The 22,183-nt window shown below is 46.1% G+C and overlaps 1 protein-coding gene across 1 annotated transcript in view; it reads left to right on the top strand.

The window, feature by feature from the left end:
• Positions 1-22,183, top strand: part of LOC119385851 (gelsolin, cytoplasmic) — a 65,120-nt gene that overhangs the window by 5,739 nt on the left and 37,198 nt on the right. Inside the window, exons 5-12 of the mRNA XM_049414134.1 lie at positions 7,705-7,846; positions 13,163-13,241; positions 13,869-13,967; positions 14,365-14,521; positions 16,509-16,624; positions 19,237-19,374; positions 20,938-21,024; positions 21,292-21,481. Coding sequence (XP_049270091.1) covers positions 7,705-7,846; positions 13,163-13,241; positions 13,869-13,967; positions 14,365-14,521; positions 16,509-16,624; positions 19,237-19,374; positions 20,938-21,024; positions 21,292-21,481 — 1,008 coding nt within the window. The remainder of the gene's footprint in view (positions 1-7,704; positions 7,847-13,162; positions 13,242-13,868; positions 13,968-14,364; positions 14,522-16,508; positions 16,625-19,236; positions 19,375-20,937; positions 21,025-21,291; positions 21,482-22,183) is intronic.

The following is a 22,183-nucleotide window of genomic DNA, read 5'->3' as shown; positions in this document are numbered from 1 at the left end:
CACTCATGACACGAGCTGGCGCTTGCTGCGCGTACGCTTATAAATATGTTCATAACATTTGAGTAGTCTCTTTCAATTGACGCCGTTGTTTTGAACAAACTTGGCTCTTGTCCCCTCTCTAGCTTGAATCTTGTGTCCTCATATTCTTGTGTCTGCATAGGTAAGAACCGTGCGACAGTTACTTCTTTGATTACTATGGGCCGGAATACTCTAAGAAAAAAAAGAGTCCTTTGACTCTTTTTTGTGAGTGCACGCTTATGACTCTCTTTAAAGAGACACGTGAACTCTTATAAGAGCTCATTATACTCTCGTCGGAGAGTCGTTGGTCCCAAAAGAAAGTTAACGTGTCTCTTTACAGAGAGTCATATACGAGTCAAGTTAGGAGTCACCGAAAAGAGTGACGCATACTCTTTTTTTTTTCTCTTAGACTGTAATGCCTTCAATACGTATCTCGTGAACGCCAATCCGGAGGCCCACGCAGTAAGCTCAAGAAATTACACCAACGCCACATTTGCGTAAAAACGGCCATGAAGAGAACTATACCTATCGATAAAGAAAAGATATAGGGGTGCTATTGACTAAGAATAGCATATACTTATTCTTGTATCTTGACAAAGACGGGAACCAGGCGAACTTGATAGCAGGGGCTTACGGCTTTATTCGACGCATCAGGGGCGTCTCAGTACAAGGATCGAAACATAAGACATAAGACATAATCAAAGATATAGATAGCTGCCAGCTTTTTATAGCCATCGCAAGGGCGTTGCATCATAGACACGTGGACATGCACGCAGGCAGTCAGCATAGTGGCCGCACCGATCTTATCACAGATAGCCTCGAGCTTGCGCCCAGCCGAACGGCGTCATGCGTGCAATTATTCATATGTAACACCTATAATCACTGAAGAGCAACAGACTGATCACTGTTTCACAGTACGCATATTTCACATCGACATTAGGGTATCGCCCATTCATGACGGCCAGCGCAAACGGAACACGGACCAGAAAAAAGAAACGACGACGCAGGCGCCTGTGTCGTCGTATATTTTTCTGCTTCCTGTTCCGTTTGCGCTGGCCGTCATGAGTATTTTCCAACTCGCCCAACTCGCTACCCTATTACAGTTTATCCCCCATCCGTTATCGCCTGTCTTATCACGCCTTGCAACGGAAAATTCTGCGAATGCTTACGAAAACCAGGCTGATGCAAGCAGCTGCGGCTGTATGCTCTGGATGAGCGAACAGACGCGCGCGCCTCTATGCAAGTGTTGGGGGAACGAAACAAAAGCGAAACAACAATGGCACAAACAGCTGCGTCCACGGTTTCCTAGCGTCCCAATTAGGACTGTAGCCGTTGCAACTACCTTTCTGATCTGTCCGCACACGGTTTTGGCGCCTGTCAGCCAGAGCTTTGCAGTGACAACGTGTATCCAATATAGAAGAAAAAATATATATACAAGCCCCTTGAATGTGCTGACTGCCCGTAACGAGCAACAACTGTATAAACAGAAGATCCGTCATGAAACGTTCACACGTCTGTTCTTTATTCAAAAGGGGGTGCTCATGCTCCTAGTGATTCATGCTTCTAGTGAGGTGAGTTAGTGTTCGTAAGGTAGAAGTAGATGAGGTCGGTATCGTTTGTTTTGGAAGTCATGGGACTCAGAAAGCGGTGAAATAGCGCTAATGACGTGGATATGAATTCAGTAGTAATGAAGGGAGAGCCCTTGCCGGAAGCTCCTGATAGCAAGGCTATAGCTGCTAGAGCTTCCATGAAGTAAGGTGATTTCGATGAGTGCGGTCCTGTGTTTGGACAACTGTCGCGTACCGGCCTCGCATGTTCAGTTTTGATATCGAACATTAGAGTGCCATTAAATTTTGCCTAGGTCATTTACGACGTAGAACTTTCGCCTCGTCCAGGATTGAGAGCTGTCGTCTTCGGCAGGTGATAAACTATAGAAGGCCACAGAAGCGACCACAGCTTATTTACAGTACTAGTATGCCCGTCGTGGAATTACAGCCTTTTACAGCTATAACGGCGGTAAGCAGATACAGGAAACACGCAAACAAACGTTTGTATGCATGGGCGCACGTGCGCTATGAAGATCAATCAATCAATCAATCAATCAATCAATCAATCAATCAATCAATCAATCAATCAATCAATCAATCAATCAATCAATCAATCAATCAATCAATCAATCAATAAATAAATAAATAAATAAATAAATAAATCAACTTCGTCGACAGCTTTGAAAGATGCTGAGCGACCCTTCCTGCCATCATTACGGACCATTTACACGCCAGCGCTCAAGCAAACAAAAAAGTTTGCTTATGCTCAACGAAGCATCGCGCGCCTCTTGACCCTGAGCGTACGGACCTGTCATTGGCCCATTTTCTTGCACTGCCGGGCGTGAAATCTTCGCATGTGACCGATGAGACGCTCGAAGCTACAGAGGGCGGAAACACGGGCTGTAGCACTGTTGCTCAGTGCAGCGTAGAGATTTTCGCCTTTAGCTTTGCATTGACCGTATTTAGTGAAAAGGTGTCAGCATAAATGTGAGAGAGAGGGGGAAGAACTAAATACACAGTTCATGTTAGTGAGCCTTCGCAAATCTCTCCTGTCAAACAACAACAACAACAAGAGTTTCTAATACTGAGGCTCGTTCGCAATGTTAGAATAGGGCCTGGTCTCAGCTAATTTCATGTACGGACATATGAAACTGTTGTTTACACTTGGAAATTTCGCTATTTTATGCCCAGGTAGATAGATAGATAGATAGATAGATAGATAGATAGATAGATAGATAGATAGATAGATAGATAGATAGATAGATAGATAGATAGATAGATAGATAGATAGGATAATAGATAGAAGCTATATAGATAGATAAATAGATAGATAGATATATAGATGTAGATAGATAGATAGATAGATAGATAGATAGATAGATAGATAGATAGAGGATAGATAGATATATAGATAGAATAGTAAACATAGATAGATAGATAGATAGATAGATAGATAGATTCGATAGATAGATAGATAGAGATGGCTAGTCTGCATGTCGCAATATTACAGGTGGAAATATATGGTTTCTTATAATAGACAATACTGCCTAGGCAGTTCTCGGAATGCTAAGCACTCGGCGCACATATATGTTGTCGCGGTACAGCGCCTCCTGTACTATAAAGAAGATTTGACAATGAACTAAAATGGTGACATAATCTTTTTACCGGGTGGAGGTACTCAGACAAGGTACTTTATTTAGGGTATGTTTCTAAGACGTCCAGCGAGCACGTCCACCTCCTGCGTCGTTATGAACTCCGACAGGCGCGTTTCGTAAACAGCGTCCGCCACGACATATGTGCCACGTGCACCGACAGGCAGCGTGATTGCCGTCATAAACTGAAATCCAAGGCAGAGGGAGCTAGAAGATGTGTTAGAATTTGAGTTCAGCTGGAGAACGTCGACTACTGTCTCTAACATCCTTATACCTTATTGCTGGTGTACTGAGATGCCTCTGGCTGCTGTTGGCACAAGACGTCTCAAAAGGAAAACATCCCCTACTGCTTCTAACGTCCTTATGCTTTAGTGCTGGCTTACTAAAATGGTTGTGGTCTGCTGGCACAAGACGTCTCAATAGGGAAACGTCCCCTACTGTTTCTATCGTCCTTAGGCTCTGGCTGCTGCTGCTGGAACGAGACGTCTGAAAAGTAAAACTTCCCTTAGTGCTTCTAACGTCCTTAGGCTCTGGCTGCTGCTGGCACAAGACGTCTCAAAAGGGGAACGTCCCATACTACTTCTAACGTCCTTAGGCTCTAGTGCTTACGTACTAAAATGCCTCAGACAGCTGCTGGTACAAGACGCCTCAAAATGGGGAGCGCCCTGCAAAGGTTATCCAATGTCCACTGAAGGAGGATGATCGCAGTGTATTGTCTACTACCAGCATCTAAGGAATTGCCGAACTGTTTCGAAAGGAGCCGCATCGTGCGAAGTCTCTTCTTCTGCATAGTGATTCATCCTTCAAAGCGTGTGGGTCGACGGGAGACAAAAGCATGGCGACCAAAGTGTCGCGACGTGTATCGGCATGTCGGGGGTTCTCCCAAGCGACGCGCAGCGTCGTTGCTCGCGCCTTGTTTGGAAGACAAGGGCCCTGTTGCTCATCGTCGTTAGGCACGCTGTGTAACGCTATGCGACAAAGGAGAGAGGGAGAGATAGAGAGAGGAGTGGGGAAGAGGGATAGAACAGAAATGGCAAAGAAGGTCTATCTATCTATCTATCTATCTATCTATCTATCTATCTATCTATCTATCTATCTATCTATCTATCTATCTATCTATCTATCTATCTATCTATCTATCTATCTATCTATCTATCTATCTATCTATCTATCTATCTGTCTGTCTGTCTGTCTGTCTGTCTGTCTGTCTGTCTGTCTATCTATCTATCTATCTATCTATCTATCTATCTATCTATCTATCTATCTATCTATCTATCTATCTATCTATCTATCTACTCTGCACCGTGGGAAGGGAATATGAGAACGAAAAAAGAAAAAAAAAAGAAAACTAGCGTACCCATTTGCGTCCACATGTGAAGATGCACACAAGCTCTGCTGCAAGACCGTAGACGGTCGCAGAGACCTCTCATCTTTAGGTTATTCAGATAAATTGTACATGTTATTTTGGTTGGCGACACTGCCCAAATGTTAGAGCGGTCTTACCTGTTGCTTACTAAACTACCTGAAAAAAAAAAATGTTTTCAGTCGACCGTACAATGACTCCCGCCATTCGGAGAGTCTCGTGAAGGGTAACTATGGGCCAGGGGCGTAGGGAGAAATTTTTTTCGGGGGGGGGGGCACCTCCTTGATCTGTAGTGGGGACGAGCAGGCAGATGTGGTCGAGTGTCATTTTCTGCTCTGTATGCTATGGCAAAAAAAAGATTTCGGGGGGGGGGGGGCACGGGCCCGGGTGTGCCCTAACGTGGCTACGCCCCTGCTATGGGCTTGTAACGTATACTACACTTTGTTTAGTAAGACTTGTTGGTGGACGAATTGGTTGGCGTCAAAGGGATATATATTAGCGCAAGCAAATAAATTGACTCGAGAACGAAGTAGCTGGAAGCAGACCTTCTTAGTGGGTTTAGCGCCTGACCTTTGTGCTTCTTTCTACTTTTTCTCGCGGGCCTTTGTTTCCTTGTGTGCGCTGATATGTATTCCTTTTACATTGCGGTTGTCGATGATGGCTGTGCAGTTTGTCAAGCGCGCGTAGCCCGTGCTATATAGAAAAGCGTAGCGAAAGAAAGTGAGGGGTGAATAAGGAGCCTTGAACTGCATCTTTCCTCCTGTCGCGGCGGTCGCGTTATCGCTCACGGGGTCGTCGGCGCGTCACAGCGGGAGCCGAGAGGAGAAGGGGATCGACGCCGCCGGTGCAGCGCGTTGCGGGTGGCCACGAGGTCGTGCCGCCGCTTTCGGTCGAATCATCATGACCTGCGGCTTTCGCCACGGCCCGCGGCGCTCTCAACGCCTACGCTGCCGCCGCGCTTGATCGCGCGCCATTAATGACGCCTCGAGCAGAGAAGACCGCGAGCAGCTTCGTCTGTTCAACGCGGAGTTATAGCGAGAGTGCAAGTAAACACATGCGCACTGCGGCGCGCGCTTTGCGGGCGCGCACGTGGCGCTCATGACGCTAAACGGCGCCGCGCCGTTTCACTGGCACGTGTCTTGAAGTGCAAAACAAACTGGATAAATTTGTATCGATCTCCCCTTCAGGATGTCCTTCCGCAGCTCAGAATCTGTCGTATACAGTATAGGTTCTGTAAACTTGCGTGCATTCGCTGAATGTGCCCATTCCCTTGACGAGAAAGAACTAAGGGTTTGATCTTCATATGCACGTGGGAGTGAAAGGTCTTCGAACAGCACGTTAGGGCCTTCCTGCACAACGTACCCATGACTTACGTTAACTTCCTCATTAATTGTTCGGTTACTCGATTTCAGGTGCATGTTGGCGTATACAGTAAGGCGCATTAACTCTGTGGCTTTTGGAATGCTCCTGTATGTAGGCAATCTATATACTGTTTTTGTTTGTACATGACCCGCAAGCGATTCTATGTGAGATGGCATGAATTATACTGGAAGTGAAATATACAGCTTGCTATTCCAAACCACAATTTTGTGTAGTTACTTTTAAAGTTTTAGTTCTATGTAAAAAAAAAAAAACATGGGAAGGTAGGCTACGTTAGAGCCGGCTATCCCAACAAAATGATAGTAGCTTTGAAGAAACACACAAAAACAAGAAAAACTACAACAAACAAAATAATAAGTAAATAGAAAGATAATCAGAAGCACTGTGTACATATACAATATGTGGCGTATGAAGAATGAGCAGAGTCTAAGGGTAGAGTCAATAAATACTGTGTTGTTACTATGATCTCAGGGGAACTTGTGACACGCAGTGGGCTTTCGACGAGGCTTTTTGCGAATTAATGAAAACGCTAAATATAAATTTCTGTCACAAATAAAATCGACTGAACGAGGACAGGAGGCCGACAGCAGAGTTATTTTGTCACACAAGGTGGCCCTTCCGAGCTCGGCGTCTTGCGGTGCAGCTGTCGCAGACGGTGTCTATCAGAGCTGTTACTTCTTAGACGAGGGAATTCAACATATTCAGTGCCCTTTCTATGATGACGAGGCAATCACTCAGTGCTGCACAAACGGTACTGGACAGAGAAGACGCCGGTTACTGACTTCGATCGTCTTCAACCCAGAAAGCTACGATAGCGACCCCGACCGCATTTGAAAGCATAAGCAGTGCACATTGTCACGTGTTCGTATATGTACTTTAAGAACAACGCGATTCTAGGAGATCTTACAAGGTTGAAGATATTCATGTAATGGGCCATAGAGTCTTTTTAAAAGCCAGTATTTTGTACATATTTTTTCCATAACAGGTGCTGGGCATATGGTTCTAATCTCACTTCTTCATTTTTGTTGTCCCCTTCTTGCATCGAATCCCGAGATGCGGCGGCCTCATTTCGATGGATGCCAAACGCTAGAGGCCGTGAACTTTGATTTAGGGGCACGTTAAAGAACCCTAGGTGGTCGAAATTTGCGGTATCGCCACTGCGGCGTCCCTTATAATCACAGCGTGGTTTTGTGACGTAAAACCCCAACAATTACTATTATTACTGTGCGGTCAGAAAAGGAAATCCGTACTTACGTAACAAGAGGCAAACGCGCTAGAAATGGCGTACGGCGGTCGTATCATTGCTGAACGCACATTTCTTTCACCTCCGTTTGCTCGTTATGTTCATTAGTACTGCTATGCCGGTATATTTTTGTACACTCGGCGACCCTGAATCACATTATTCTTCTCTATGGACGTATATCTTATAGCTCGTTTACCGTCATTTACGTCGTCTTTCCAGCCACATAAAGGCACGCGCCTTTCACGCAGAAAGAAAAAAACAAAGACACGAAGAATAAATGTAACAGTTGTCAGTGTGGGGAGGTGGAAGGCCTGCATAGATTTCCAACGCAAGCGGAAGCGTGGGCACGCGTTTGGTTGCGCGCAGCTGTGGCCGCTCCCCATAACGATCAAAGTGTAGCGAGCTAGTGACGGCGAAGTATGCGGCTGCTGGAGAGTTAACTCAGCCTGCTCGCGTATCTCACCCTGACCGTGGCACGTTTTGTTCTTCACTCTGACGCAGACGAGCACAGCTGCGAGGCCGAGGTGGATAAATTCTTCGAGGAACTCGGCTCGGGCTCGCCCTCGGACGTCAAGGATGCCGCCGAGGGAGGCGACGATGTCGAACACGAACGCTCCAGCGACACCGAGGTCTCGCTTCACAGGTACGCCAACCTTTTGCATATGCGCGCACGGCCGACAGCCGATAAGGCGTGATTTGTTGGCGTGTCTCTTCTGGCAACTGTACTGCTGCGCAGCGGCCGCCGCCAGGGGAGCGCTTGGGCGTTGTTGTTTTCAAATGCCGTTTTTTTGAGACCACCGTTACGTGCTTTGAATCTGCACACGGGTGTATGGAAATGCGTTGAGTGCGATGTCTAATGCTTTTTGGGTGGTGTTCTTCCGTTGAGATCTAAGACATTCCTAGTGGCTAGCACGTCAGTGTACACTTCCTAACAAGAGTCTAGAAACAGAAGGGTTTGCACCTGGGCTATGTTTGGTAATTTTGCTTGCTGCGTGGCTGCAGCAGATTTGACGCGAACGGGAGAAAGCAGTGTTCTGCGTGTCTTTCTGTAATAGTTCGTCTCAGGTGACAACACACACGCATTCATGCACATTCACACACAGATAGATAGGCAGACAAGCGCTGATTGGCAAATGGATTTATTGGCAAATCTTTTACTTGCGCGATTCAAGATGAACCAACTCACCCAGAAAAAAGTATTGTTCACTCAATCTACAAGTTGCGTTGCTGTTCAAAAAACAGAAAGATATGAATTTTCTGAGCAACCTTGCCCTATACGTGCCGCCAACCCTGAATTTCGATATGCGTTAGCTATATTGCATGTTATTGCGATAGCAATTATATGGACACTCTCGGCGAGTTTTTGCCGTTCACGTCGCCGTCATGTCCCCTATAAAGTCCTAATTGATAACATCCTCCGCGCATCGTATGTTCTACTGCGGGTAAAAAAGCGCGCGAGCGGGGGCGATCATTGCGGCTGAAACGGAGATCAAACGAGCCGGCCCACCTCCGTCGCTCGGAGGGCGCATGCGATATCACCCCGCTCGGGAGGCCTGCCGTCGAAGCAGAGGGGAAACGCTCCGCCCGTCTTGAATGAGCATGAATAGACGCGAGGGGAGGGGGTGTCACTCGAGCAGCAATTTTGAACGTTGACTCTAAGGCGACTGCCGTGCTGCTGTCGAACCGTTGCGTTTTAGAGACGGGGACCGTCGAGAACGCGTGTGCTTTCTCAGGAGTCGTGTCGCTTCAACCGGTTAGCATCCTTAACCACCATTGTCACCCGAATAAGTCGTTAACCCGTTTTTCTTTCCCTCGGTATTTCAATAAAGTTTATTGGTTTAGCTCGCGGTATGCAAACTTTCTTTTGTGGCAGTTTAAATGCATGAGGATATAACGTTTTGACATGGCTTGTACTTGTTAACAGCACCGGATTGGGACAGAACAGGCTTCCGCTAACGAAATGCTGTTTCAGCTGATGCTAGTCATTGAGAGACACGACAAATGGATGCGACGGTCGCGACAAACGGTTGGTCGCAACAAATGGCTGCGAAGTTTTGTTGGCGGCAGAACAGCGCCAAGAGGCCGAGTTACAGCTTGACCGCAAGTCATGAGCGATGACGTGCAAACACGGCACACGGGTTTAACAGCCTCGTATTGACGATGCCGACACGTCTGGCGCGCCGAGCGTTTTTCGACTACTCTTGTCTGCTTCGTGTGGCGAGGCAAACGAGCTCCGGCGAATACAGCTATCGAGTAAGCCGCTCCCACGAAGGGCAGGGCTTGGCGTATGCCACATAAGCGTCCGCGAGCTATGCAGGGAGGCTGATGGCGTTATTTTTAGCGCCTAAGGAGCAATGCCTCGCGAGCTCGTTCTCCTTATCGAAGCAGCGTCGTCCATATGTCTGCAGAGCACAGGAGGCACACTGGGGAGCTCCCACGCGGCACTTAGCGCGATGTTTGCACAGCGTGGCTGGCCAATATTGCAGCTAGATAAAGCGTTAGTATATTCTTGGGACCGCATATCATCAGGTCGCAGGGCGCGGACGTGTGGTTGTCTCGTGAAAGCTATGGTTCTTTAGGTTTGCTCTGCGTAGTACGTTAAATGGCGACGGGCTCACACGTCAAGTATTCCGCTGAAATTGCACGTCCTAATAAAGGAACTGTCCCGAGCAATGACGTGTCCGTAGGGCAAACTTCAGTAGGCGTTTTAAACGACGTGCTTTATAAAAAAACGGTACAATGGAATGGATGAATGAACGAATCAAAACACGTTATGGTATGCCTCCAGGACCGGATGCCTCCAGGATCGGAGGCGTTGGAAGTTTTCTGCATCTCACCCGGTTTTGTTGCACTGCGTCCAGTATCGGCTTACCTTTGACCATGCGATGATTTAGTGTGATGACGTCGTGTGACTTAAGAGTGACGTCACATATTTTGGTGAAATAGGACGTCATCAAGCCGCAATCTCCGATCACGCGACTTTTTGCATCATTCGTGTGAACGGCGACGGTCATTTTTCGTGTTTGACGAAGCATCTAAGGCTTTCGCTTTAATAATTGTGACACTATGTGATGGGCTACGCCGCTTGTACTTCCTGTAGACAAACGCGCAGTCGTAGAAGTCCACGTGCGGGAGTTTCGCCGCTGTCTGCTTAACGTCGAGCACATCAGTCTCTATTTCCAGGTTCGCTGTCATCCTGTTCTCCAGATGAACTAATTACGAGTATACGTTCGGGTTACTTCGGCAAATCTCCACTCTTGCCACACGTGACGCATGTGATTGATTGGCGCTTTCGTTACGCTCAGAGCGGGATGCTCGCCGGTTATACCGGCGTCGAGAAAAGCGTCGAGGAGACGACGATGCAGTCTGGATCTTCTTCTTCCTAGCGCTTCTCGCTATTCAAATTGTGTTCGTGTTTCTCGTGAGCGCGGAAGAAAAACAAGAAGACCGGCGGGCATTCGCTCTCCCGGCGCCTCGTTTAATTAGCGCGGTTAATTTACGCCTTTCGCGCGCATAAAATGAGTACCGAGAGTGCGCGCGAATAAAAGAGCGCTCTGTAGACGTGTCTTTTTATGCGTCTTCGGGGATGCACTCTTGTATTGCTTATTTTATGTATTTCGAGTTGTTACTTCTTCGCCGTTACTCGTGGCAACACGTGGCAGAAGTGAGTCATTCTGTTCCAGTTCGCGATATAGAACACTGTTTTCAAGTCGTATGCTATATTATTCGACTACTTTCGCGTTGCTTCCATTTTAGTATGACTTTCAATAAACCATTTGTTAACTGGAACACGTATTCTCAAAACAGCGCCTTCTTAAACCACGGCTAACTGCTACCGTGTTCGCGCATCTCCTCGTTAATGTCGCTATTTATATCAATATCAGGTGTGTACGTCCAGGTTTATAGGTGCCTTTTTATGCATTTATTTTGTTCTTATTAAAGAGGTACGTCTATATTAATCAAGTATAATTGGCACTGAAGCTAGTTTTCTATACTGTGGCGCCAATTGATGCCCATTCAACCCCATCCACAGTATTGTTACGGCAGAACTTGAAGCCAAAGGCGCTAATTAAGTTACATTTTTAATTAAACTGATCGCTGCCGCAGTGTCGTTACAGAAGATATTTTTCGAAATGAGCTGTTTTTCCCAACGCTGGGCGTTTGAAATCAACGGGCGCAACTGCTGTTTAAAACCGTTGTGAATGAATAGAGAAAAACAAAGAAAGGGAGGAGAGGCCTTTAGTCGTTCGAATACGACACAGCGAGCTTGTCGTGAGATCACTTTGATGTGCACACGATGTAAACCCGAAGCAAAACTCGCATTATCCAAGGTTAGAGTCGATGGTGGAGGTCGATCTCGTCACACTCTCGTTTGCGCGTTTCTCCACGAAGTTGTGAGGAAAACGGCTTTTTTCGAGCTGTCCGAACGTGTTGTTTCTTGGTAAACGAAAATCTTCGTATACTTTGCGACAATAGAGCGAAGAAGGACATTGAGGATTATGTTTGCGCAGCGATGATTTGCGGGGAAGAACCGCTACATCCAAGCGGTGAAATCAAGCTACATGTAAACCTTAAAAGAGCGTGTAAAGCTTACGCAGTGGTAACATGCAGTCAGCATACTCGGACAAATGTGTGTAGTCGCATGGCGTAACGAGAGAAGTGGTAACAACAGAAATAAGAGTTGATATGTTAAGGAGGGAGGGGATATGCCCCTCCCTCCTTGGACAAATGAGGGAAAGGCCGGGACTGACACGAATTTTGGAAGGGGAGTTTACTCTGCCATACAAATCTGTATAGAGAAACGGCTCTGCGCAAGTGTGAAGCTCAGTAAACGCTGATATTTTATTTTGGGATTAAAGTCAATTTCTGCATGGCACACTTACTGAATTCAAGCTTCCTCCATTTTTATGGAAATAAAAATTGAAATAAAAAAAATAAAACACTAGCGCGACATGAGGCTACAGTGTCATTTCCGGTGACTTCACGCACCAGTGTGGCTAGTTGTGACGACATCAGTCGCCAAAACACTCAAAATGGCCGCTTGTGCGTCACCAGCGGAGCCAGGAACGGAGTGGCCGTGGAAACGTCACGATACCTTGCGCGAGCACGTGACGAGAAACTCGTACCGTGTTGTGACGTCAGGGTACAGTACGAACCGAAACTAGGTTTTGAAAACATATACTGTAATAATTTTTTCAGGGCGCACTCACGCTTACCAGTACATTTTCTAGCCTCTTGAGGGCTTAGCCTTTTACTTGACGAAAAAAAAAAAAAACCTTGAAAATTTTCGTATCAGTAACCTTTAACCAGAATTGATACATATGGTTTACTACCCTACACTAGGCTGAAGGGAAGGGGGAAACACGCATAAAAGAGCCGCACCAGGCGATTTGAGAAAGCAAGGTGGCACAAGTTCTCAGCTCATAGCCCGCACCGATGGGATACCGCTACTGTCTTACGAGTCTTATGATAGTATCAAGTAGGGCTGATGACTATGCGCTGCTGTTCGTATTATGATAGAGTAAAGCGGATGATTGTGATGAAAATCTTTATCCACATTTTGTTTTGCAGTTATGGTTGTCGTGGTCAGTTAAATAATGCAAGATGGGAGAAGGCTTGCACCTAGACAGCCAATATGGTTGCTTTAATAGCTTTCAGAAAAAAGGGTCCCACTGAGAACGAGGAGCATGTGATGACTTCGAGTGGAATGTCACACGGTGTTTGGGAGATAATCTACTCTGCAAAAATTACGAGGACAAAAAGAAGCTGCAAAATGCAAAGGGACGCATTTTCCCCCTTCTTTTCCTACGTTTCCTGTAAAACAACAACAACAACAACAACAACAACGACAAAGAAACATTTTATAGCATTTTTAATATTCGCTACAATACCAAAGTCTTGCGAAAAAAAAATCTGAGAGAAAGGAGGCAGCTGACAGTTATCATTCTTTTTTTTTCAGGATTTCGGATGCCGATGGTGAACTCAAAGTGGAAAGGGTCGGCGAAAAACCGCTCGCTCAAACGCTCCTGGACCCTAACGTGAGTTGAACAGATTTTACCAGTCGTAAAGGTACATGATTAAATGTCCAATATTCTGTAAGCTAGAAACTGCTTCTTTTTCTATTTGACAGCTAGGATCCTGCTACTTTCCTTATAATTTATGCTGTTTTCTCGCCGGAATATATTAATAAATGTATACAGGTTCACGCCAGTTACGAGAGTAAACGTCAGTAGACCTCAATTCTAGCGACTATGAAATCAGGAATCGTGATCCCGTAGCCTCGTGAAATGAAAGCCCACTTTTCGATGGTAACGTTACCGGATACTGTAGAGGCCAGGACGCCGTGTTGCTCATTTCACCGCAAGCGTCATGCAACAACACGTTCTGAATGCTAAGTAGTATGTTGAAAAAGTGACTGTTCACTAAACCTAAGCAACTACAACATTCTAGCCTTCCTTTTTTTTTGTCTGACAAGGAAGGAATGGAGTAAAGACACATTTGAAGCATTGCTATGGTTGTTATGCGTATGTATCGCTGTTTTCTTGACGTGCAAATAGTCGCGCTCAAACTTGCATTTTTTTTTTAGCGCTGAGCATGCCATTTTTACAGTTTATTTAACGGAATACACCAGCTGTACTATGAATGCCTCTTCTTGACTCCACCAGGACTGCTTCCTCTTGGATGGCGGTATGTCTGGTCTCTTCGTGTGGGTCGGCAAAGGAGCGAGCGCCAAGGAACGCAAGGAATCCATGCTCCTGGCTCAGGTGGGTTCAGTACTCTCTAAAGTGCGTTTTAAGAATGCTGGACGAGGAAGACGAGGCTTTGCTCTCACGATATCAACGTTGCCCTGAGGACGTTAACTTGTCAGTACTGAAGATGCAAATACGACATAAGACCGTGTAAAAGCTCAAGCTATATACTTTTGCAAAGTATGCTTATATGAGTAACGGATGTTCCGTACATACGCGTATACATGCACAAACCCTACACTGAACCTTCCATCTTGTAAGCTGCTTGCCCAGAGCGCGAAAATTTCGTTTTAAAGAATTTTTAATGCCTTCAATATCCAAGAAACTTCTTTGTGCGAAAGCGAATCCGACAAGGAAATGATAGACTTATTTTTGCAGTAGGGGTCTTAATTTGTCTCTTCATCCTTCGCAGAAATACCTCAAGTACCGCGGATACCCGGAGTGGTGCCAGGTGACGCGCGTTATCTGCGGCGCCGAGCCGCCCATCTTCAAGCAGTACTTCGCCTCCTGGAAGGAGCACGAGAACAGCGGCATCTTCGGCAGGAAGGGTGCGCTCAACCGCATCGCCGGTAAGGACACAGCGAAGTAACGCGCTTGTCTTTATCGTGAAAGAAAAAGAAAGAACTCACAGGGTCCCTTCTGCATTCGCCTCAGACGACTCGAAGGCGAAATCTATCTTCTTTTTTTTTTCTTAGTCGATTGTATCGATCCCCCTCCCACCCTCCCCGGAGGTTCTCTGCACCCAACGTGGTTTTGCATTGCCTCCGGGATTGAAGGCATTGGTAGCTTTCTGCGCCTCATCTGGTTTTGCACTGCCTCCGGGATCGGTCCACCTTTGAACAAGAGACGATTTCCTATGATGACGCTATCACTGGATGCCACGTAATGTAACGTCACGATGACGTCATAATGACTTCTTAAATTTTGTCGACCTTTGACGTCATCGCATGATCACGATTTTTTGCATCACTCGTATTGACGCCGAGGGTCATATTTCGTGTTTGATGAGGTGTCTAAGGCTTTCGCCTTAATGAGGCATGCGGCCACCGACACGAGAGAAAGGAAGCAGACAACTGAAAGGGCTCACTGTGGCGAAAATGCGAGTAGGCACAAAGATTTTCTGCTCACGCTCAGTTGTGGCGGCGCCACCAGTCAATCGGGCACGCGTGCGGGTCTATGCGAGAGATTACTGTTTGCGTGTTTCAATTCTTCCTTATGCAGGTTAATCGAAGGCGGGCTCGCGCATGCGCTTCCACTACTGTTGATATTCCGAGCCTCAACGACTGTACGCATTTCTTCGTTGTCAGGCCTGTATAAAGATGCGCATTCATAGAACTTTCGCGTGCGTTTGCCATCTCAATAATGCAACGAAAGATTTGATGGCGATCCCCCAGTTAATGACTATTCATGATTATCAGTGTCGTTTAATGGCGCAAGAACCGCTTACGGCCAAAGAGCGCCAAAGGACCATTTGTGCGTCATTGATGGACTGTAAAAGTGATAGCTGATTAATAGACTATTAGAGTCTGATTAATGAACAAGGGCGGTAATTGCTGCTATTCGTGATCCTCTAAAACAGCGCATCAGAAACAGATGTTGCGACCTACAATAGTTTGTCTCATTTTATGTTTTTGTCCGTTGTTTATGCGCCGTTTCAGACGCTCTAATAAATGGAGAGGTTCTTAATGAAGCTTTTTCAGCGAGTGGGTATGGATGTCCCCTTTAAGTGACAATTGCTAAGCAACGTTGCTTGTTGGGCGAGTTGGAACAAGTCAGTCATAATGGTATTTAGCGCAAACAGTGCGCTAAACATGCGCTGCGTCCACGTCCTCTCCTTTGTCCTTTGTCTACTGTTTGCGCTAAATACCATTATGACTGACAATTGCTAGCTTGCTTATATATATTTTTTCTTTGCTTGGCGTTTTTTTTTTTTCATGTTCACGTGAACAACTTAACAACAGGTCACCGAATAGGTCTAGTTGGTTCGCGAGATGTGTCAAGGGTCGTCTTATGTAGGGGGACCACCTCATGTCTTGAATTATGCGTACATTTATGATGGACTACTATAATAGTGCCAGTGCGGCGCGCGTCACGAGGGTACAGTTAAACTTCCACGCAAACACTGATCTCAACAACATACTTTAATACTTTATGTTTTGTTACGAGGGCTAAGTCTCGTGTGTCACATGTGTATAACTTCAATTGGCGCCGCGTTCATCAGGAGTACAACGCTGGGCGTGCCGCCTGGCAAGCCTTTCCATTTTAATTCAAAAATACCCACTTTCCGCCATCCTTTCCGCTTCGACGGTATGCCTCTGGAACATTAGAGCTGCTCGGTAACTGACCATCCTCCTCAAACGTCAATGAAGTACCTGCTACGCATTCGGATAGTTCAGTAACGATTCAATCATTGAAGAACCTAATATTTCGTACATCACCATATTCAGCTATGTTGGGGGCAATGCGACTCCGAAGGCCTTCAGTCTTATTGGCGGCCGACGTTGGCTACGCCGCGGCGTGCTACTTTTGAATGAGGCGCTACCTTCCATTCTTCAGAAATGGACAAGACGTTCAACGTGAGCGACCTGCACCGCGAGAAACGACGCCTCTTGGCCAAGAACCTGGGCAATGCCTGCGGTTTCATGCCGGACGACGGCTCTGGAACAGTGGAGGTGAGCTGGGTCGCCTGATGTTAACTTAAATGATAGAAGTGCTGCCCACTTTCGAAGGGTGTGTGTTCGGGCTCCACCGACGGCGGAGGTTGCTTCTTCGTCCACTTAAGTTCATTTGAATGTGTTTCATAATTACTACACCGCAATTAAAAACTACAAATAATGTCCCCCGTGCTTTCCTTGAGTTCAGTGTTTGTTGGCTTTATTAGGTTGCGTGCAACAAAAGAAACGAGCCTCTCGAACCATACCTTAGCTTTCGTTCTTTATACTTGTGGCGTGACATATATGGAAAAGATGGTAGGCTATGGATTGCTATGCAGGGCACGGGTAGCGCGATAGTCACTATTATTCGTTATTTTTATTTTCCTAACGCGCGCCTTTCAGTGCCAGCGTCAAGCTCGACTGGGAGTCCATATATTCGCATTCCTCGATAACCTACACAGAAGGGAAAGAAGTCGGGCTCAGTATTATAGCTTATTTCGCCACTGGCATTTGACGACTCTTTTGCGACTACTTTGTGCCCGCGTCACAACGAAAGACGCTGGCTTCCAGGCAAGCAGAGATTACAATACAGGGCAGTTTAAATTTGGTCTTGTCGGTACGTGATCTTTGTAGTGTGCACCGCAAAGCGAACATGGACACAAGAAGAATGAGTATTAACTGAAAGTAGCGTTTTTTTTTTCTCCCGCAGTGTGCGATCAGACAGTAGCAATAAAAAACTCTACAAGGGCTGTTTTGAACTATCTGGTCAATACCGAACTCCATTGTAGGACTTGAAAGAAACCACTGTGTTACGTGGTTACTGGGCGTATACGCATCACTATTTATCCTCCTCATCATCATACTTCATCACTTCCTGTAGCTTCCTTTTAACCCCGTACAGAGTAGTAGACCAGAACACCTAGCTTAGGCCGGCATATAAGCCTTCCTGCAATAAATTCTCTCTCTCTATCTCTTTCACCAGGTACATTTTCCTAGTAAGTTCGACCTTTTTTTCAAGGACATTCGTGCAGATAAGTTTACGGGGTTGGTCACTGAAGAAGTGTGTGCCAGTATGCGACCAGCGGATTCCAATAAGTCGTCCAGAGTGCTCGAGGGAGCCTGCAGGAAACAGTTTGAAAGCATATGTGTTCACCGAGAGATTGTCATGTCACATGAGTGACGTTCCAGCGTAACATTTTCGTACGGGCTGACGACGAAGAGAACCACGAAGCACATAATTCCTTCGGTTATTTTAGAAAAAAAGAAGGAAACAATTTGGAGTACTGTGTACACTCCTATGAAAGAGTTTTATGCAGCTGCAGTGTCACTGACCTAGAGGATACTACTGAAACCTCTTCTTTAAAAAAAAGAAAAAAAGAAAAACAAGAAAGCGGGACGACTTAAAGCACTGCATACGGCCCCTACACCTTTTTTTTATGTAACGGCCGTGTCTGTATACTCTACTGTCGCAGAAAGGCAGTCATCCCCGGAAAAGATGTAAGAACAAAGTGGCATGGAAAAGCGGGCTGTGTTTAGAATAAAATGTGAACAATTCAGAGTACCATGTGCTCTACTATTGAAGATCTGTATGCAGGAAATGAATTCATGGGAGCAACAAAGGAACAACGGACGAAGGAAAAGATACGGACAAGCGCGCCAACTAGCCCGACAACAGACGTAACCAAGCTGTATGCAGCTATTCGTAAAAAATGGGGCAATACAAGGGTATTCTGCGTTCAGAAAAAGAGAGAGAGATGATTTAGAGTACATTCGATTTGTAAGCTGTGAAAGCATGCAAACAGATGTGTTTAGAAAAAAAATCCACGCACAGTCTCCTTCGGTAGTTGTCTAAGTGACGCCTAAGCAGCATAGGCGTGCACAGGGTTCCCCATCAAGAGGGGCGAAGTTCCGACTCAACGCTGAGTTCACACAGTTCAGATATATTCACATCCCGAAAGCGTGGGTGTGTAGCCTAGTGGTTAGGAAACTCGCCATTGAAGAATTAATAATAATTTTCTGGGTTTTACGTCCGAAAACCACGATATGATTATGAGAGACGCCGTAGTAGAGGGCTCCGGAAATTTCGACCACCTGGGGTTCTTTAACGTGCACCTAAACCTAAGCACACGGGCCTCAAGCATCGAAAATGCGCCACGCCGAGGCCGGGATTCGATCCCGCGACCTTCGGGTCAGCAGTCGAGCACCGCAACCATGGCGCGTACCGTTGTAGAATTGGGGCGCAAGTTCAAACCCAGACCCGTCAAGGAAACGTATTTTCTTTTGTACATTTATTTCCTCATGGCGATGATCGCCTTACGTGACAGAGGGACGGGCGGACAGTTTTCTTGTTGAGAGTGCATATAAATGCTCACACACAGAGTGCCAGTGCAAAGATTATTGAGAAAACATGGAAGCCATCGGGCACGCATTTGACAATTTATTTGTGGAAAGGCGCGTGCTAGGCACTAGTTCACAGCAGAATGAAAAACAATGAAATCTAGTGCGGATGCCTAAAATTACTCTCTTTTTTTAATCATTCGGATGCCACTCACAATTTGCTACATATCTTTTTGTAAATATTTCTTTTCGGACTGCGCTTTCTATTCAAGTCGCCGTTGTTTTCGCTCCAGATCTTCCGCGTGGAGAACTTTGAGCTGGCTCCAATAGACCCGGCCATCTACGGTTTCTTCTTCGGAGGGGACAGCTACGTCATCAAGTACACCTACAAGAAGGGCTACAGCGAGCGCTACATCATCTACTTCTGGCAGGTGCGTACAGTTTGCAGGGGCTGCGCAGGTTGCCCAGCCAATGAAGTAACTATAATTTGATATTCTGTTTCGTGGTCACAGCTTTGCGTACCGCATGTAATATATCTAACCAGGCGCCAGGGACTTCGAGAAAGTTCGCAGTGTAAAGGGTCGACTATAAAATATGGGATCATACTCATCCTATCGTCATTACCAGACTATGCTACTGCAGATGGGGGCCTCTCCTAATGACCTGTAGGTTACCCTATCTTATGCGAGATGATTCCATTTTATGTCTGCGAGTTTCTTAATTTTGTCACTCCATCTAATTCGCTTCCATCCTCTGCTGCTACATTCCCCATGCCTCGGTATTCATTCGGTCGCTATAACTCACCACCGATTAGCTACGCTACGCATTATGTGGCCGGCCCAGCTCTGTTTTCCCGCTTAATGTGGACTAGAATATCGGTTCGCCCTGCTTGTTCTCTGGTCCATTTTGCTTCCTTCCGTTTCTTTTTTTTTGTTATTGTGAACATTGACAAATAAAATAGCGGAATGAGGTAGTATTTCTCCTTTCGACGAAAGTGGAAGCTTACGCTTGACTGCTGCAGTGATCGTTTATTGATGTATAGATGACCACGCTGTCTAATAAGCTTATTGTGGTGGAGGCCTGCAGCATACTCGTTGTTCGAGACCCTTTGTGGAGAGCTTGCCTTGAGTTTTTGTCAGTAGGGTAGGGAACTCCGATCTCTTTTCCGGGTTTCTTCGTCTCGTACCGTAGAAGATATTGGTATTCTTTCCTAGATCTTCTTGTGCTTCTATTGTTTGTAAACTGATCTGACCTTGTCATAGGGAATAGTGATCGTGTACGTCGATTACATCGATGTAGTTGTAAATGAACGTCTAGAAGATCACCGATGACTTGGAAGTCTTCTGGGAAGTATATCTGTATCTAGGAAGCCTAAAAAGTTGCCTCGTTCTCTTAGTTAAAAGTTGTTACTTTATTCGCAGGTTACTCTTAAATTGCTGACAAACCAAGCTGGTTATGCTGGAACGAGCTCACGGAGGCAGCTTCGTTTGGGTCTTAACGAACTGACTGTGCTAAGTACATGTATTCGTGAAACGATAAATGTTATCCTTTTTACGGGTTTCGTAATTAGCCCTTCCCTCTGGTGCAGCTGATAGAACGCGTTGTCCGTTTCCGAGAACGAGTGGGTGTGATGTTTGAAATACGTTTGTTTCTCGGCACATGCACTCAACGCCACACCACAACGCCACTCAACGTGAAGCTAGTTTAATACTCGCTGATTAACAAGACATGCTTGACATTACAGGCGCAATGGCGGGACCACAAATCATGTCTTAATCCGGCATGCCGGTATGCGCTATGACCGTTTGCGTATTTTTTTTATTGCGTTTTATATAGCATAACTGAGGAAACTTTTCAGCGCAAATTCAACGAGGACACATAACACAAGGAACGGGACATAACTGAAGATGGGGAGTTTCCTCAGTTATGAACCAGTACCAACTAGCTCAAACCAGGATTCTTTTATATAACATGTTCGAATGTTGCAACCGCAGGGAAACGAGAGCAGCCAAGACGAAAAGGCCGCCTCTGCGATCTGGGCCGTGAAGATGGACAACGACCTCTGCGGAAAGGCCATTCAGGTATGTCTGTAGAAATCACGTTAAAATTCTTTAGATTTTACACCAATAGAGGAAAGATACCAGCTGCTATGTGCAAAATTTTACATAATGAAAAACTTTAGGCGACCCTAATGTCCCGTTTAATTGTCTAAAATGGCACTAGCCCCTAGAGTTGGGGAACATTTAGTTCACTTGGGTAGATTTTAGAGTTAAAGAAGACTGCACATTCTGGAACACATGTTTAGTGATTTACATTAACTGCTGCGTTGATCTCCGACCACTGTGCAGGTGCGCGTGGTCCAAGGACACGAGCCGGAGCACTTCCTGCGCATGTTCAAGGGGCGCATGATCATCTTCAGCGGAGGACACGCCAGCGGATTCCGCAACCTCAGGGACCACGACACGTACGACGTTGACGGAACGCGCATGTTCCACGTCAAGGGAACGTCAGACGTCGACGTCCGGGCAGTCCAGGCAAGTTCTGCGGCTAGCGATGCGGCAATCGTTACACCCACTTGGCTCTACAAAAGACCAAACGCATTTTGTTATTATGTGATATTGCGTACAGCAGTGATTACGGAGACGTCTTAGAGCGATAAAGCTGGAAGGTTTTCTGCCACTTCGAATTGACCAACCAAACGCACTAATGCAGCTGCCTGCGAAAATTACATCAGCTCTCTTGATCCCTATCCTTCTACGTGCATGACGTCTATATCGTTTCCAAATGTACTTAAGATGCCGTCAAAGGGAGTGAGCGAGAAACGCCTTATTTACAAATGACTCTTAGAGTCGTTGTTGCCGAGGTCCAGCTTGAACAATTGTTGTGATGCCGAGTCTTGTTGTGTCGACCTGACGTGCTTTTCTTGGGTCACGAGTTGTGGTCATAGTGTCAAGTGTAGCTACTGTGGTAGAGTGGTTCAATCGCTTTATGTGTAGGAAACGGTGGATGTTTTAAAGGGTTGAGACACGAAGAGAAGTACCATGCTCCGTGGTGTTCGCAGTAGGGATACATGCAGTGCGTTGGCGCATTTGTTGCAATCCTAATACACCGATCTGCGAGGTCTCATTTCAATGCGGTATAGGATAGCGCACTTGCGCAGTGCATCTCTTCCGGATGGGGATGTTAGGACGTGCCTTTGCACAAAAGCTTGCGTGACTTTCGCGCCGCCATTTTGCACTG

This window comes from Rhipicephalus sanguineus, chromosome 3 (genome assembly GCF_013339695.2).
Source record: "Rhipicephalus sanguineus isolate Rsan-2018 chromosome 3, BIME_Rsan_1.4, whole genome shotgun sequence".
Lineage (NCBI taxonomy): Eukaryota > Metazoa > Arthropoda > Arachnida > Ixodida > Ixodidae > Rhipicephalus > Rhipicephalus sanguineus.
This window is presented reverse-complemented; position numbering and strand designations above follow the sequence as displayed.